The sequence below is a fragment of the Acyrthosiphon pisum genome, chromosome X, assembly GCF_005508785.2.
Source record: "Acyrthosiphon pisum isolate AL4f chromosome X, pea_aphid_22Mar2018_4r6ur, whole genome shotgun sequence".
NCBI classification, from domain to species: Eukaryota; Metazoa; Arthropoda; class Insecta; order Hemiptera; family Aphididae; genus Acyrthosiphon; species Acyrthosiphon pisum.
This window is the reverse complement of record NC_042493.1, coordinates 3,767,695-3,785,522: the sequence shown is the minus strand read 5'-3', so window position 1 is coordinate 3,785,522 and position 17,828 is coordinate 3,767,695. Positions and strand designations below refer to the sequence as shown.

Here is a 17,828-nt window from a genome sequence, read left to right as displayed (position 1 = left end):
TGGATATTTTTAGAAAAAAAAACTAAAAAAAAATGAAAACTGACAATGTCCGTAAAGGAGTTCAAAATAAGTCAAAATTGTATGGTGTATAGGAAATGCTAATATAAACATTCAGTAAAATTTTCATGTATCTACGGTCATTTTTTTAAAGTTACACCAAAAACCAAATTCAATTTTGTGATAAATCGATTTTGCGTAAAAATTCCCGTTTTTCCTTAATTTTTCTTTGGTTTTTCTTGGCGCTTTTGAAAATTACTGGGAAATTTAAATTTTGACCTCCTCAATGCACCAACGATATTCACTTTCCAACCGAACAAGATACTGAAGTTGAAAATCGAAGCATTATTTCGACTACTTATCGTGTACACAGACACAAAAAAAAATTAAAAAATTAAAAAAAAACACACATCATTGTAAAATCAATACATTCATCGTTTCACTCAGAATCTAAAAATAATTAGCTATAGTTGTAAATTAAAATATATTTTAAGTGATTTTTGGTAGATTTATCTATATACCTAACCGGTTTAATATTTTTTCATAATCTACGATTATTATAATACCTACCAACGCATAAAAGTTGTTTTATTTTCGTTTTGTTGTTGTTATAACTATAGTTCTTGGATTTAAGGCTAGGTGTATCTATAACTGAATTAGCACAGACTGTATATTTTTATTTTGAAATTTTATATTTAAAAAAAACGTAAATAATAGTAAAATATTATAAAGTACAATTTGGGTTTTTTAATGTAATACCTATCTACTTTCTGGTTATACGTACAATTTATGTATAACTAGAGTGGCAGAATATGAAATACACTCATATAATACTGATATACGGGGACATAAAACTGGATAAAATATTTAACATGACGTATGATAATATTTATAAATTATTACGATAACTTGAGTAGTTTTAAGGTTGACATAATATAATAACAATCTGATGGCCTTGCTTGTGGTTTGTGACACTTTCTTCTGCTACAGTGATTTTAATGAAACCCTAAAAACATAATTTACTGCTACAATACCGATAAAAATACCAATCACATCTGAAGTGGTTTTTATCTCGTGAACTGCCTGACTGAGCAAACTATATAAACAAGACTATGGACGGTTAATGGCCATGACAGAAGTGTACTGTTATGTATACAAATTATATTAGTTGTGTTACAAAATGTACTTAATGGAGTATATACATATGATACACAACATATCAAACAGATTTCAAAATATTTTTAAAAAAATTATACACTTTTAAAGTTTATCACACTCGAGAGGGAAGTCAGATATAAAACGTTTAGGTAGCTGTAACGTAATACCGCCATTACAAATGCTCATATTATTATTATTATGAATTGTTGTATCTTTATGTAAACAACTTTATTAAATAACATATCATAAAGCCCCTGCTCCCCCGAGAGTTGTTAATTAAACAGTTTTTTATTCAGTGTATAATGTACATAGTTATTTCATATTTTCGATGTATTAAAATCATAGACAGAAATTGAATAGGTACGATTATTAGCGACGGGCTGACAACTTAAAATCCTATAAACAAGATAAAAAAATGTTGTATTTTCATTTGAGAAAAGTAAAAACTTTATTACGATTCCATAATAGATTATATTATTACAAAATTCTTTAGTTTATTTATTATTTTATAAAATATGTATTAAAAATCAGGGAACTTTATAAATTATTGTTTACTTTAAATGTATAGGATCTTCTTAAGTCATTGATATCGGAGCTTAAAACGTAAGCCTAAAGCAACGATATTCAATATATTTTATGAGCGATTGAAATTCGAATTTTGACAAAAATTAAATATTAAACGAAAAGTAGGCAACAATATGTTTTCAAAATATGATATGAGTTCATATTTTATTGTAATTCAAAATATTATAATTATTGAGCCTTAAAACTATTCACTATTTATAATATTATCATTTTCTATAACACACAAATACATTTTAATTCTCCTTTACAGGTACATTTTTCAAATTTACTTAAGTTTTTTTCCTGGGTTGCAAATGTGAATATAGGTATGTGGACATGTGCTGTAATATGTCTTATAAGATTTTCTTACAACAATTTAAAAATGTCGAAAATGTATAATGTGCAGTGTGCACACAGTTTTATGTGATAGATAAGCGTTTGGAGTTAAAATATATGTCTGCTTCACTATGTATGATTTTTCCATATTATATAGTTTAATGTTATTTTATATGATATATCATTGAGTTATTTTAATTCAATACCTTCTCTACAGCAGAAGCGATTTCTCGGGTTTTTTTTTTTATTTAACTATTAAAATAATGGCAGGGAAATGTAATTTTCCGAATCAGTTCGTGAAAAATGAGGATCTGTTTTCATTTGATCCTTTTAATTTATTTGTTTATTCTTTTATTTTACAAGTGCAGGGACACAAAAGATTCTTTTAAGGGGACTAAGCTCCCTACAGACCTCTGATTTAGGTTATATATAAAATATACATATACTAGTTTTCTAATCTCAATATTATTGACAAATGTGGGCAAGTTAATGAAAATAATTAACTGTGGCAGATTAAGTTAATTCAATTAAATTGTCTTCAGTTAAAAGTTAAAAGTGAAAAAAAAAATTTAACTTAACTCAGTTCAAGTTCCAATATTTTAAGTCATGAACGGCCCTACTATTTTGATTTACACAAACATTTACCAATACGATTAATATTGTATAAACAATTAGATTATTATATAATATATAATTAGAAAATAAATTACCAAAATCGAAAAAGAGGTAATGAATCAGTATTGTCTAGCTGGTTCCGCATGACATGAAAAGAAAATTAACTTAACTTCACGACAATGATAATTAACTATAAAATGTTAAGTTACAATAGTAAACATTTTTACTGAATAAGTTAATAAGTTAAAAACAAAAATAATTAACGAGTTAGGCTAAAAAGCTAAAAAAAAATTAACTTTTTAACTTAACTTTAAATTTTAAACAAGTTATATGCCTACCATTGATTATTAAACGTTATTTTTGATAAGTAAGAGGCTCTTGCCATAAGCTGTCTAATTTACTCTCTACACACCAATGTGTGCTAAATACTTAAATGCACCTTACCCGTATATTGTGATTAAATTTTCGAACCAACCAATTAATAACAACAATTATATTTTTTTTAATTACTCTGTATGATCTATTTGGTTATGACAAAATCAGGTCCACCTAAAAGTTTGGAATACCCATTTTAAATCTGAAATATCGCCCAAGTCGCCTCAAGTAGTTTATTGTATAAAGATTAGCTAGACAAATATAGGTACACCCAATCGTAACGTAAAACTGCTGCGTTAGACACTCGTAGGGTTAAGCATTTTTCGACCAACTAGAAAATGTAATCTATTATTATTATTATTATTTACGGAGAACGCGCAATGATCATTATAGTAAAAATTAGGTCAGAAACGTGTGAAATGACCGTCTGCTGGTCATACAGTTTAATCTGTTTAATTGTAATTACGAGTGTGGCCAGCTGTAGTTCAATTATTATAGTATTAATGGTAATACCGAGCCGTGAACTTTCGAAGGTACGCATATTATTTTGTCGATGGAAGAAATAAAATAATGGTATAATAATAATAATATTAGAAAATAGAATTCATGGGCGGGTGGTCAGACTTATAACCTGCGCCTTATAATGTCTGTTTTTATTTTTTATAATATTATAGGTACCTGAGCGGCTACGCAGTATGCACTTCAAATATAATGCACTAAATTACAATGATATAAAAGAAAATGTTAAACATGGACAAACAATAAACAATAGACATGCGTGCAGTATAATATTATCTAAACATTATAAATTATAATAAGAAACTGTGTTTTTTGCGATCAATCGATAACTACTGACAAGCCGCGTGTTTAAATATATTTAATATTTTTATAAAGTACATGCGAGATTATGACAAGTTTTGTGTCCAAACTAAAAGACAAGTTTTTCATTAAATAACCTGGTTTAGGTACACGATTTAAGCCTTGCGGCATATTCTATTGCTTGTTTGAAGTTCAATTCTTTACAAATACGTACAATTTTTAATTATATCAGCTACATGATAATATTTTAGTTATAGGTAAACATAATAAACACAAGCACACATAATGTAAAATTAATTTTCTACACTAATTGTTTTCGAAAAGTTTCACTTTATTATAAATATTTGTTTTATATTTTTGAATGTTTTGAATGTTTTTTTTTACAATATTTTGTTCTTGTTATTATTTTAAAGTTTTTATAATTTCGAATGACAACAAGTCAATTGAATTCATATTTCTATGCGTATTGCGTATAATATTTTTCGGATTATTTCGATTTAACTAAATAAAAAAAAAGTTTTAGAATGAAAAAATGGAATTACCCAGCTGTATGTAATGCTTGTATAATAAAATAATATATGTAAAGAAATTAACATATTACATTGAAATTTTTACCTAATGTGATCACATTAAAATGGTATTGGACATTTTGATTTTTATAACGATTGTTTACAATGGTTTATTGATTGCACTTGAATGTATTTAAAATTTAACATAACATGATTAAGGATATTATGCTATAATTATAAATTTATAACTAGATTCAGAGCTTGAAACAGCTATCAAAATTGTCCGAATCGTTGGGTAACCGAAAAAAAATTTATAATCGGTTCTTGGTTTTAAACTGGTCCTGGTCCTGGTAACCAATTACCGGTACTATATTCGAAATTGCAGGTTATTGATAATCGATAACCGCTTGAAAACATTTTCGGTTACCAGTAAGGTTGTAACCAATTAACTGAATACCAGTTTTTAAAAAAAAATTGTATTATAGGTACCTATAATGTAGTATGATTTAAGAATATTTTTAAGAAGTCATTAATATTATTAAACTATTATAGCAGTTATACGAGCTTATAATTATTTATATAGGTAACTTAAATAAAATAAACATAATATAGTTCATACGTATAGGTTAGGACTACCTAACGAGTAATGGTAGTCGGTACTCGATATTTATAGATACAGCTGGTATGGAACATCGATATCTCAAACTCCAATATCTTATAGAAGTTTCTGTATATCAAATATTTTTTTTCAGTCCCGATCATTCATTCAAATATTATAAATTACCTCGGGAACTTGAAGTTTTGATTTTCCATCGAATTTGTTTTTAGTCCCTATAAAGACTTTAAGATACCGAGGTTCTTCACAGGTTAAAACCATATAGGCTTGCGCACGGGAGGTGCTGAGTGTGCCTGTGCTCACATGAAATTTTGTAATTGGTGCCCTAAAATTTAAGTCCCAGAGCTTAGAGCCCGTGTTGTAATTAATGTCAGGTACTAGAACTAAATGTAATTTTTTCTAAAATACCTATGTGGTAAAAAAATAAATCACGTATCGATTATCTTAGAAATAGATATTTATCCAAGGAAATATATATAACTATGGTAGTTGGTAGTTGGTACTAGTAATTATATAGGTACCACCGATTAATATAGACATGCCTTGCTTAGAGATGGCTTATTAATATTTTTGGCACCCTTCGAAATTCAGGTAACCGATAACCAAGAATAAAAATAGGTTTAAAATAATGGTAAACGATTTTAGGTTTCCAAGATTGGTAGATAGGTATTTATGGAGTCAATGAGGTAGATGAGATAAATTAGGGGGGTCCGGACCCCCCTCCCCCCTCCGTAAATACGCCTCTGATTTATAGTTATTGCTATTGTAGGTATGTTGTAACATATAGTTATAGTATCTACATATTGTTACGAATCATCATTCATGTCTCATAATATGATACATTTGTTTTTCCTCTTCAATAAATCTCTTCTTTCAAGTTTGAAGTTTACGATAGCTATAGGTACCTAATCTTAGATTCTAAAGATTATGACTTCAATGCATGTGTTTCTCGGATGTTGAGATTTAATGCTCTGTTAGGTACGGATCCGCTTTTTATGTTTCTCTATGTAGCTAAAATTGCGAAGAATACAGTTGTTGATTATTTCATGGTTTAGTATTTTCTAGTGCACACCTTTAGCACACAATTGTTTTAGCTAAATTTCATACATAGCTTATATGAATATATTTTTGAATAACAAGCTAAAGGTCTAACACGATTTATTATTATTTTCAGGTTCCCTAACCTCTCTTATGTATTTACGTAAGCTACAAGACTTAAATGTTATTTTGTTTTCCTATCGTGTTAAAATTTTGTATGTAGCACGGGAAAGGGGGTTATATCAAACAATTATATTCACTGTACCTATAGAATTTTGAGGGAACCACAACCTCCTAAAATGTATTATTTACCATTTGAAACGTTAGATAATTAGATATATTCCTTCGGCACTAATATCATACTGTACAATGTACATTAGCAAACACAATAATCCAACAATTATTTTAGCCATGCTAGATATTTTTTCAAAAATGAATATTTTGAACTCGGCTATGAATGACCATGTACCTAATAGTTAATAAAAATTTCATCTAAACAACGAATGCCTATAATAGAACTATAGTATTGAATTACTACGTTTAGGTGATGACGTTAAAATTGTTTTAAGTACATAATGTGATATTTTTTATTTGTCCAATGTGCTTTCCACATACGCAAATAAATGAACCTATGGAAAATTGATCTTAAACCATTTTAACGGCATCAATGTACCTTATAGCGTAGTAATTATAAGTAGTTACTAGTTGTAGGTAGCTATAAGTTATCACTACTAAACTGATAATCAGAGCAATTATTCAGCTATTATAACCACACGAAACAAATAAATATATTTAACCATTACAATTACATAAATATTCATACATTTTACATCATTGCAGAAAGAGCTATTTCTATAGCTTATAACAATTATCATTATTCATAATAACTTAACAATAGGTCAGTAAACAGTTTAAAAATTAAAATAACTTGTTTTTAATTTAACAATTTAATAAAAAAAAAAATAATAAAAAGAGGTTTATTTGTTTTTAATGTATTATACTATTATCATGTACCATTGGTAATAAAATATACTAGACAGTATGATAAGCTATCCAATTACTTCAATTAATATATTATTAAATTTGTTATTTATGACATGAACAAACCGTGCACAGCTACAATAATAATGTATGTAATTTTATTATGTATTACATTTTTAAGGTTTTTGATCCAGCAAAAATTTGATTATTGATATTTATAGAAAAAAAAAAAATAAAAATAAAAAATGAAAATTGAAAATGTATAATAGCTATTTCAATGTGTATACTATACATTCAGTGTATAGTATACACTGTATAGGAAATTATAGTATAAACATCCGGTGAAAATTTCATGTATCTAACGGTTAATTCGTTTTTGAATATTACAATAAAATAAGAAAATCGTTTGATAAGAAATTCTTAGTTTACGGGCGAATATTCAATATCGAAATACATTAAATTTAACTTCAAACGCCGATAAACATTAAATTTAAATTTCCAGTAACTTTTTTTTTTTGTCAAACGTAGACAAACTTATGTGGAATCTTGTATTCAATTTTCAGATCTTATATAAAAATCTTAGATACTCTAACTTCAAATAACTCTCGTGATTATGACTAATTTTGTCATAATTCTTACTTCAGACGTTGATAAAAATTGTTTGTAAATTAAAAATTTACGTTTAACCTTTTTAAATAAAACTAAACAAACTTATGAAGAACTTTAAAATTAATTTTTCTAACTTTTGATCAAGAGAAAAATTTGGTATTGTTGATACCTAAATAAAGACTAATAAGAGCCAACAATTTCTTATGTGTATAAATAGATCAAAAAGAGTCAAAATAAATAAAAATCTTATGTTGTATAGAAAATATTAGTATAAAGATTCGGTGAACATTTCAAGTACTTATTTAAGATTATTCGTTTTTCAGAAATATCAAAAAATAAGATTGATTTTGTCAAAAACTGATATAACTTAAAAATTACAGTCTTCTCAGACGCATTTGAAAACGGTTGGAGATGTTTACCACTTAAATACACAAACTTGATTCAGTTTTCCGCCAGAAAAGTAAGTTAAGTTGAAAATCGGTTACAATATAACAATTTACTGTATTTTAGCTGTAAGCTGAATATATTTGCATCCGTGTAAATCCGGGTATCTCAAGGCTGAACAGGACAGTTCCAAACAAGGCCACGGTAAAGGAGAAGATAAAATAATGTAGTGATATGTCGTGTGTGTGTGGATTACGAAAGTCAGGACATTTCTATTAACTCGAATAACACGACAGCGCTTTGTGTAACTATGATAAACGGTGGGAATAAAACTGAAACGGTATACAGACGCAGCAACAATACCGCTGCAGACGACATATATTTTACATTAAAAATAATATACAAGTAGGGGTCATTATTATTTTGGTCGTTTCACACAGTACTGCACATAAAAATACAATAATCAATTGATTACGATGACCCGAAGAATCGTTTTTGCACTTCGGATATTATGCGTTTTATCGTTTGCTACCTACCTATTTATTTTATGACTGTTAAAAAAATACCTAAACGTTAACTATAGGTAGGTACAATAATCAAGGGCGTCCGAAGAAATTTGTCGATGGCGGGACAGTGAAAATATTTAATTTTAATGTATTATTAGTGCAACGTTTTGCTGTTAACTATATATACGCGTATGATACGATATAGGTATGTATACATTTTGTTTTCTACAACTACGTTTGAGAAGAATCATATTTTAATCGATATAAAGAATAAATTAAAATATATGTTTCTAAATGAAGTCACGTATTATCATTATACTCCGTTAGTCGTTTACCCAGATTATTTCGATTGTATTATTTTATTCAACTTTCTACGACTTTCGAGACTTTTTCATTTGATACAACTGCTGGTAGGTACTGTGCGTAGATGCTGTTTAACAAAATCATCTATCGAAATGTGGTGGTTGGCTGCAGGCTAGGCTGATAAAGTTTGAGATATAGCCATATAGGCAAATCTACACTTGTGGACGGCGTTATAACTACATAATTGTATCAATAACTATAACATTATCATCCATAAATATAACACGACTATATTTGATTGAAATTTGAAGAGATGTAAAATATTGTTTTAAAGGTCATCGTCACGATGTCACTGTCAGATTTCAGCCTCGAAATTCACCCATTCTAATAGAGAAACTTTTCTAAAAGTGTAAGTAGGTACCTACCTAATAAATATATATCCTTACAATTTTATTGTGTTAAGAATGTTATTATAAGCCAGTAGGAAATTCTAAATATTTTATTATTTTTTATTTAATACATTTATATAAACTGTATTTGTTTATGTTTTTATTATTTTATTTTTGTTTATACGGTGTGGAGTGGGGGTGGAAAAATTATGTTTCCCCGGATGCAACTTTTCCAATTAATGGACCCCAGAGAAACATTCCCGAAGGTTAAGTGAATGGTTATGGACATTTTTGTTTATGGAAATAATTGCCTATGCATACATAATATAGTTGACTGCACTTGTAAAAATAATCGCGCTATTCACGAGTATAGGATCCTAGTAAACGTTTGTGCTAAAACCTATATTATTTTAGAAATTATTACATTTAGTAGTATTATGAATAAATAATAATACCTATATGGGGACGGAGTGGCCGATCGGGCTAAGGCGTCGGTTGCGACACGCACCGTCGCCGGTTCGAACTCGGCCACGGGTGGCATTTTTCTTCGGGCAGTCACGGTGTCCGGAGAGAGAATCCGTCATCCCCCACCCTGGTATGGCAGATACCTACAGGTGTCCACTTAAAAATTCTGTCAAAACAAACACAAACGTGTTAAAAACCTACAGTACCCTCCCCCACAGTTCCACAGGCTATAAGTTGGCTATAGGCTGTCGAAGCTTCAACAAAAAAAAAAATAGTAATACCTATATAAAAAATAACGTTTTATAAAATTGATTTTAAATACGTCATAAATTAGGCACATAAATTAATAAAAAAAACATAGCAAAACTACTATAATTCAATATATGCCAATATCAAGTTGAGGGGCATTAAAAACACAAATATAAAATGGGCTTATCTAGATTACTCGACTAGGAGAGAGCAAATAGTCATAAATAGATCCAGAATAGGACATTTTCATCTTACACACTCATACTTGATTAGCAAGGAACCGATGGTCTATCACCTGACGATGAAAATAATTCTTACAAATGAAGATTGAACACATAATAATAATTATCCATTATTTTACTGCCCAAAATACTCAACAACTTTCAACTAACAGAACACTGAAGATATATTTAACTTTTTTTAAACATATAGATCTCGATAAAAATAAATTATAATTTAAATTTTAAACCAATAACATTGTATTTATTTAACACTATATAAGCTAATAATAAATGTCATTGAAGCCAGAGCTATAATTATAAAAAAAAGAAACTGTTTTCCATACATTAATATAATTGGTAGGTACTCTGTTGTATGTTTAAAATGTTAACCAAAAGACGGTAAGTACCTATATCATATCATACGATATATTAAATAGAATGTCTACGATTAATAACACAGAAGTCGATATATTGCGGTAAATGTTCTTCGGCGATTTTATATAATAATTATAATATGATTTAGGTAATTATGTATCTATTGCGTGTAAATTATATTCCCATTGATAGGTATATACGTATAGTAGTACTATTATATTATACAGAAATCAACACAGCAGAAATATTTAGAACAAAATTAAATGACATGGCTGGTATAAAATTGTAATGCATTCCAATATAATACATATTATATAGGTACTGCATAGGCACTGTAGCAGTGTAGGTGCCTATACCATATGACTATATTATGACTATATATACCTAATAGGCATCAACATGGGCGTCATAGGTGACAGATCTGTTTGGTATTTTTATGGGTGGTGGGCATAGTTCCTATTGCTGATTTCTCCCAGAATAAGTTGTAATAAAAAAAATAAAATAAAAGAGGAGATATTATTCTGAGCTATCCACAACAACATGGTTTTCGTGCACGGTTCGCCGGTCCTCATACTTGCATGACCTATGAATATCATAATATAATATAATGGTAGCCAGGTATACCTAGGTAAAACATAATTTCTACAATGAAAGAAAAAAAAAAACGATTTGATACACGACGTATTATAAATGTAAGGGTATCTACATATTATAATATTATATAGGTACTTACTACTTACAACTGTTTTGAATAATGCATGATGAGATCTAAAGAGTACCTACACGCACACACGTGTATATAATATACACGCCTATATAAAGTGGAGCGTTGCAATTTACAACTTGTTTTTAGCCATTCAAATATTCGTACCTAGCCCAATGTGGTTTGTATATATTCTAATTATTAAGATCGAAACATAATAGTACTATTATCGGTTGAGCACGCTTTTTTAAATTAATAAAATAAAAAAGACGTATTGTACATTGATATATTACGCGTAAGTATATATTATGTCGTGGTGGGTCCTGTTGTTTTAGAAAACAATAATTCTCGCCCAAACGCGTTAAATAATTAAATACTTAGTTTAGACAGTTATCATACCTATACAATAAATTATGTTTTTAATTCAATATAACAATTATTAAATCAATAAGTATAGATTTTTTTTAGTTGGTGACGTAATTTAAAGTAAATGCTATATAATGTATTCTTCAAGTTTGTTTCATTGTTTTGAATTAATTTTTTTTATATTTTTAAATAGGAACTTAGAAATAAAAATCTATTATGTTACAGTCTAAAAATTATTTGATGAATAAACACCTAGTATACATTATGTGGGTATATATTTTATGTATATCGGCGATTTTTCTGTGATTTTTATTTTGATCCCTACCGACATCTTTTTAGGTAATTTTTTTTTCAACTCTCCTCGGGAAACTTCTGTATATAATTTATATCTACCTAAATATTTATTATTAAACACTCATCGGTGGCACCTACCTGTTGATCGCCGGCCGACTGAAACAGCGTCAACAACCAGTGTTGACCAACGGCGGCCGCGTGTCGCAAGTCGACCGCCGCCATGGAACATGCAATGGCTACCACGGACAGGACGGCTACCGCGGTACTCGACCGTCCACAGGATAACGACGCACCCTCCGCCGCCATGGTCCGCCGACTAAAACCCGCGGTTGGCTTCCTCCTGTCCGCGGTGTCCGACATCCTGTCCGCCGACACTTCGGCGTCTTGTTTACACGAATTCGATCCGACCGCCGTGGCTACCTCTCTCACTGTCGTTTCCTTCATCGCTCATTCCCGGCCGGTGGCTAGACGACAATTGCCGTAGACGTGGGCGCGAAAGACGCGTCCCTTGCCGGTCCCGTCAACCCGCCGCCGAATTGTTCCGATCGCGGACGACGGCGGCCGACGATTCCGACTAAAATCCCAACCGATAAGCGATCCTAAGCGCAACACTCCAGGGGGGTCGGGTGAGATATCCAAAAAAAAGCAGAAAAAAAGTACCTTCTTTAGATACTACACTGATTATAATATATATTATATTAGGGGTGGACAAACCGCGATTCGCGTCTTAACATTTTTACTGATATGATGTGGTATATTATATTCCTTTTCCTAATCTTAATATTATTATTTTTCATTATATTGTGCGGCTTGTGACTCTCTTATCACTGGTCATCCCTGTGATATATACGATTATTGGTATAGTCATAGCCCATATGTTTAGATATAACTATGTAAAATATAAAAATATTTATGTTTAATTAATATGATATACTATAATATAAATACATTTTTTTTATAGAACATAGCCCGACATAGGTAATTAAAAATATAAATCCATTTGGCTGTTTAATTGTACCGCGAGCATTTTTTTCCAGCCTTTGAAATATAAACATCTTCTGTCATTTTAGGTTGTGTGCGGAGGGGTACCTAATATGTATTGATTTTACAAAATTTTACAAAAGTTAGAATTTTAACAAAACTTGTCAAAAACACGAACAAATTATTTTGAGTTAGAAATTTATAAACATTATGCTTTTAAAATTTAATACAAGATTCCTCTTAAGTTTTCCTACTTTTACAAAAAAAAAAAAGTTATCGGAAACTCAAACTTATTTTTTATAAGTGTTAGACACTGTCAAGTATCATTTGTCAAGTAACGATTTCTCATGAAACTCTCGTTTTGAGCTATTTATAGACATTTAACATTTTTTTTTATAAATATCAATAAAATATATTTTATAGGGTCAAAAAGCTTGGAAATTGAATAGAAGGTTCTTTATAAGTTGTTATAATAAGAGTTAACATATTTTAAGATACATTAGCATGATTTTCTTATAAACAATTAAAGCTTAAAATTTGAAAACATTGTCAAATCTCAAAAATTTGCAAATTATTTTGTAATAAAAAATTTATAAAATGTTTAAATTAATAAAATCAGTTTTTATTGCTTAATATTGAAAAACAAGGTATCTCATAACTCATAAGTACTTAATATTGGCACCCAAGAATCTAAAAAATTATACAAACACAATTTTTTGATGTTATTTTTAGTTTAAATTTGGACGAAATTAGATATTAAACAAAGAACAAAGATTTTAGCTATACTGTTGTAATTTAAAATTATTATTATTATACATAGGTGGACTGACGACCATCTCCATTCAGAATCGTTTTCGTATACAATGATATTACTTGTAAACCGTACTGTTTAGTAAATCGGTATCCTCCCGTTTGAACATGGAAACACTGCTTTTTCTATATCTACAGCTGACGTATAACTCATGCATACTTGCAATATGTAATTAGCATTTAGCTTAATGTGTGATCTATTTGTAGTTATTGGTTCTCAAACGACTTTTTCAATTAAAAAAATCAGAAATATTTAAAAAAAAAATGTTAATCCATCAATTTTGTTAGAAATATTTTTTTATTTTTTGAACTTCAACTAGATCAACTTAGGTGGTGTGTGCAGTCTTGGGATTGTAAACTGCGCACAAGTACTGGTAGAAACAAAATAAAATAATATTATGAATGATGGATAAAAACCATCTGGGATTAACACGTTAAACGTACACTTTGTATTTTCAAATATTATTGGTTTCAGGTGCAATTTATAATCACATTTTTTACCAACGATAAAAAACGGGGTGCAGTTTACATTATACCTTTTTAACCTAGTTAATTGAAATAAGCCAGGTGCAGCTTACAAAAAAAAAAATGCCGTTTGGGCGCAGTTTTCGTAGGCCTGCATGTGCATTCGTGCAGTCGATTGCATCGTGCCGCACGCAACATTAATTCCATTTATTGAATATATGTACGTCATAGCACAATGAAAAGCGCAAGAAAATTTGCCAACAAACTTTAACGGCTACGACGGAAAAATCATATTTTTCATTCATCCTCTAATAAAATGTTACCCGATTGCTAATACAATAATCCAAAAAAATACATAAAATCGCACTAAAATTTTTTTATATTCTTAATGTAAATTACATGAAATACATTTAAATCTCAATAGATTCCATTTCCTAAAAAAAAGTTGCAAAATAAATACAGGTAGATATATTACATATTTTTACAATTAAATACAAATATAATATGCGGTTTTCATAATATATCATTTCTCAGTTTTTTTTGGCGTATATATACTCTCTAAAATATGTACGATATTGCGAGTATTTTAAACGACAAAAACAAAATATTCAATAATTCTCAAATGGTATTTATTAAATACCTGCAGATGATTATCAAACTATTTTAAGGACGGACAGCGGAGCCTTAGTAATATAGGGTCCCGTTTTACCGTACGGAACCCTAAAAATTAACGATATTGGCATATATAATATGTGATGGCATATACATCGTTTGTTAATTAATTTTTTCAACACTAATTCTCAATCATTTATTTTAAATAGTTGCTTAATACAGGGGTGGATTTATGGGGGGGGGGCGGGGGTGTGGCAATTACTCCCCCTTGGGATTTTTTTTTAAAATTGTTTATTATAATTAGTTAATTTCACGATGTAGATAATACGGTATATAAATTCTGATTTCACCAACACATTGAATACTAACATTTCCAAAATATTCCAAAAATCGCTTGAAAATTAAGCTACAATCGTTCCTAAGTTGTAATGCGTATAACGCTACACAGAATTATTTTAATCGGCTTTCTTAGCGCTGCTTCTGGCGGTCAATGCCCGCATTAAATGCCGCAAAATTAAGTCTCAACAATTTCTTAATTAAAGATCAGAAGTGACCACATCGTATAATCTACATCGTAAAATTAACTAATTAAAAAAATTAAAAAACATTTTTCAGCCATAACTTAAAAATTAAGTTTGAGCGTTTTTATTTAAAAGTATCATCAAATTAAGCATGCAAAACACGCATTTTGAAGAAAAAAGTCCAAAAAACGCTCGGAAGCTGAACTGCATTTATGCCAAACTTAATGTTTTATACTTTTGGATTTGCGATATTTTTGTATACCTACTCAGTAAAGTCAGATATATAAACTGTAAATAAGATTATTTAATTAATCATATTAATTACAATAATATTGTTAATCAATGTTTGTTCAGAGTATTTAAACTGAACTTGCAGGTTTCTATATGAACTTATATATAAGTTAATTACATAGAAATTAAATTTTCATTGTACTTTATATATCACTCAAAAATATTCCTATTCTCGCCACCCTCTTGGACAAGCTTCAGATCCGCCCCTGATAATTTCGAACTTTTACACTTGAACATGAAATTGTATTGAATAGATTTCAAAATATATTTTATGAATTCATATTTGTTTTTAAATTTTAGTTGGACTAACTTTTAACATTAACATATTTTATAAATAAAATATTTGAAAATATTATAGGTAGTGAATATTTTCGTTATAGTAATTAATATTGTCCACAGACACAAACGATTTAAATAATATTTCAGGTAGTCTAGAAAAATCGGTGTAATTGACAAACATCGGGGAAATGTACTTAAAGGGAGGGTACTACAATAAATATCCGTGAAAGACAATCTTTAAAAGTATCAACTACATACTTGTATACACATTTTTTTTTAAATTAATGATAATTTAATGATTTTAACATTGTCGACTATCTGTGTAAGAAAGGTATGCCTACCCACGAATATTGTTAGAAATATCTATATCACTGGACATCCCTAAGTTTTATAAATTACTAAACTGTATATTATTTTCTAATTTTCAATATTAGCATAGTATTAATTAGTAGGTACATATTATAACTATTCTTATAATCGTATTTTGGTCCTCAAAAATTCAAAAATTCATTACAATTTATAAAAATATGTCATCATACAAATTAGCTACTACACTTTGGAACAATTAAAGTGGTTAAACCATAGTCCTATAAAGAAATGTATTGATAACAGAAAGAGAAGTCTGGGGCCAACATTGTTAAAAAAAAGCATACAATTTAAGACCATCTATAGGTGTCTACCCAATAGCAGATAATTTACACAACAAAGATAACAACATTCTTAGATAAAGATAACATATATATTAAAGCCTTTTAGGTCCCATCGTATTCAGAGGTATTGGCAATTGACTATCTATTTCTAACAATGTTGGCTCTTGGAAACCTACAGTATCATATGGGAATGCCCTACAGTTCAAACATTATAGAGTATATGTACTAGTATAGACTATATTAGTATACTCAAATAATAAAATGAATTCAAAAAAACTAATATTGCGCATTTTTTTAAATTTTAATATGAAACAATGTATTGATTTTACTATGATGTTTTTTTTTCTGTCTGTCAGCAACATTTTGGGTAGTAAAAATGCTCCAATTTTCGAGATCAGCATCTTTTCTGATAGAAAAGTGAATCTGTTGGTACTTTTAGGAGGTAAAAATTGAATATTCTAAGTAGTTTTAGAAAGCGTCAAGAAAACATAAAAAAGTGGTAATTTTTATGCTAGAACAATTTTTGAAAAAATCGATTTAATTTTTTTGGTGTAACTTAAAAATTAATTACCGCAGACCCTTGAAATGTTCAGCAAATATTTATATTAGCATTTTCCATACATGGTAAAACAGTGGCAGATCCAGGCCTAATTTTGGGAGGGCCATGGGAGGGAGGCAAAAGTACAAAAAGTTCCAAAATTGGCTAAACACAGTGTAAAACAAAGGAAAACTAAGGCGGTTGCCCCTTTTGCCCACCCCTGGATCCGCCATTGTTGTAAAACGGTTCTAAACATTTGTTCTTTGTCTTATTCAAACAAGACTCTTTATGAGCTATTTATAGCCATGAGAAAATTGTTCAGTTAGAAATTCATAAAAGTTTGTTGTTTCATAACTAACATTAGAAATTTTAATAGACGGTTCCCAACAAGTTTTAATACCTCTAACAAAAATAAAAAGTTCAACGGAAAGTTACGCTATTTATAGCCAAGAGATATTTTCGATTTTTATTATTTTTTTTTTTAACTATTACATTTTATTTTATTTATTCATGTATGCTAACCAGACACAACGTCTCCGCTCAGAATCAATTTTTGTATAAAATAATTTATCTTTAAATTCAAATATTATATTATATCCACGACAACGACATACTTGATAAAATACTGCTAAAAATGTACACCTTTTTTATTTTTAACCGTAGTAAATTACTTTTTTTCAGATTTGTGCATTGTAAATATCATATAAATGTAGTATGTATATATTAGTATTTAAATTTACATGCATTTTGTATATAGTGGACAGTGGTTATCTGAAAGTATTGCAGTTCTGTTAACGTGGTCACCTCTA

The 17,828-nt window shown here is 29.1% G+C and overlaps 1 protein-coding gene across 1 annotated transcript in view; it reads right to left on the bottom strand.

Annotated features, from left to right (window-relative positions):
* Positions 1-12,333, bottom strand: part of LOC100571680 — a 23,717-nt gene extending 11,384 nt beyond the window's left edge. The window contains exon 1 of the mRNA XM_003245320.4: positions 12,011-12,333. Coding sequence (XP_003245368.1) covers positions 12,011-12,316 — 306 coding nt within the window. The 5' untranslated portion in view covers positions 12,317-12,333. The remainder of the gene's footprint in view (positions 1-12,010) is intronic.
* Positions 12,334-17,828: the final 5,495 nt, after the last annotated feature.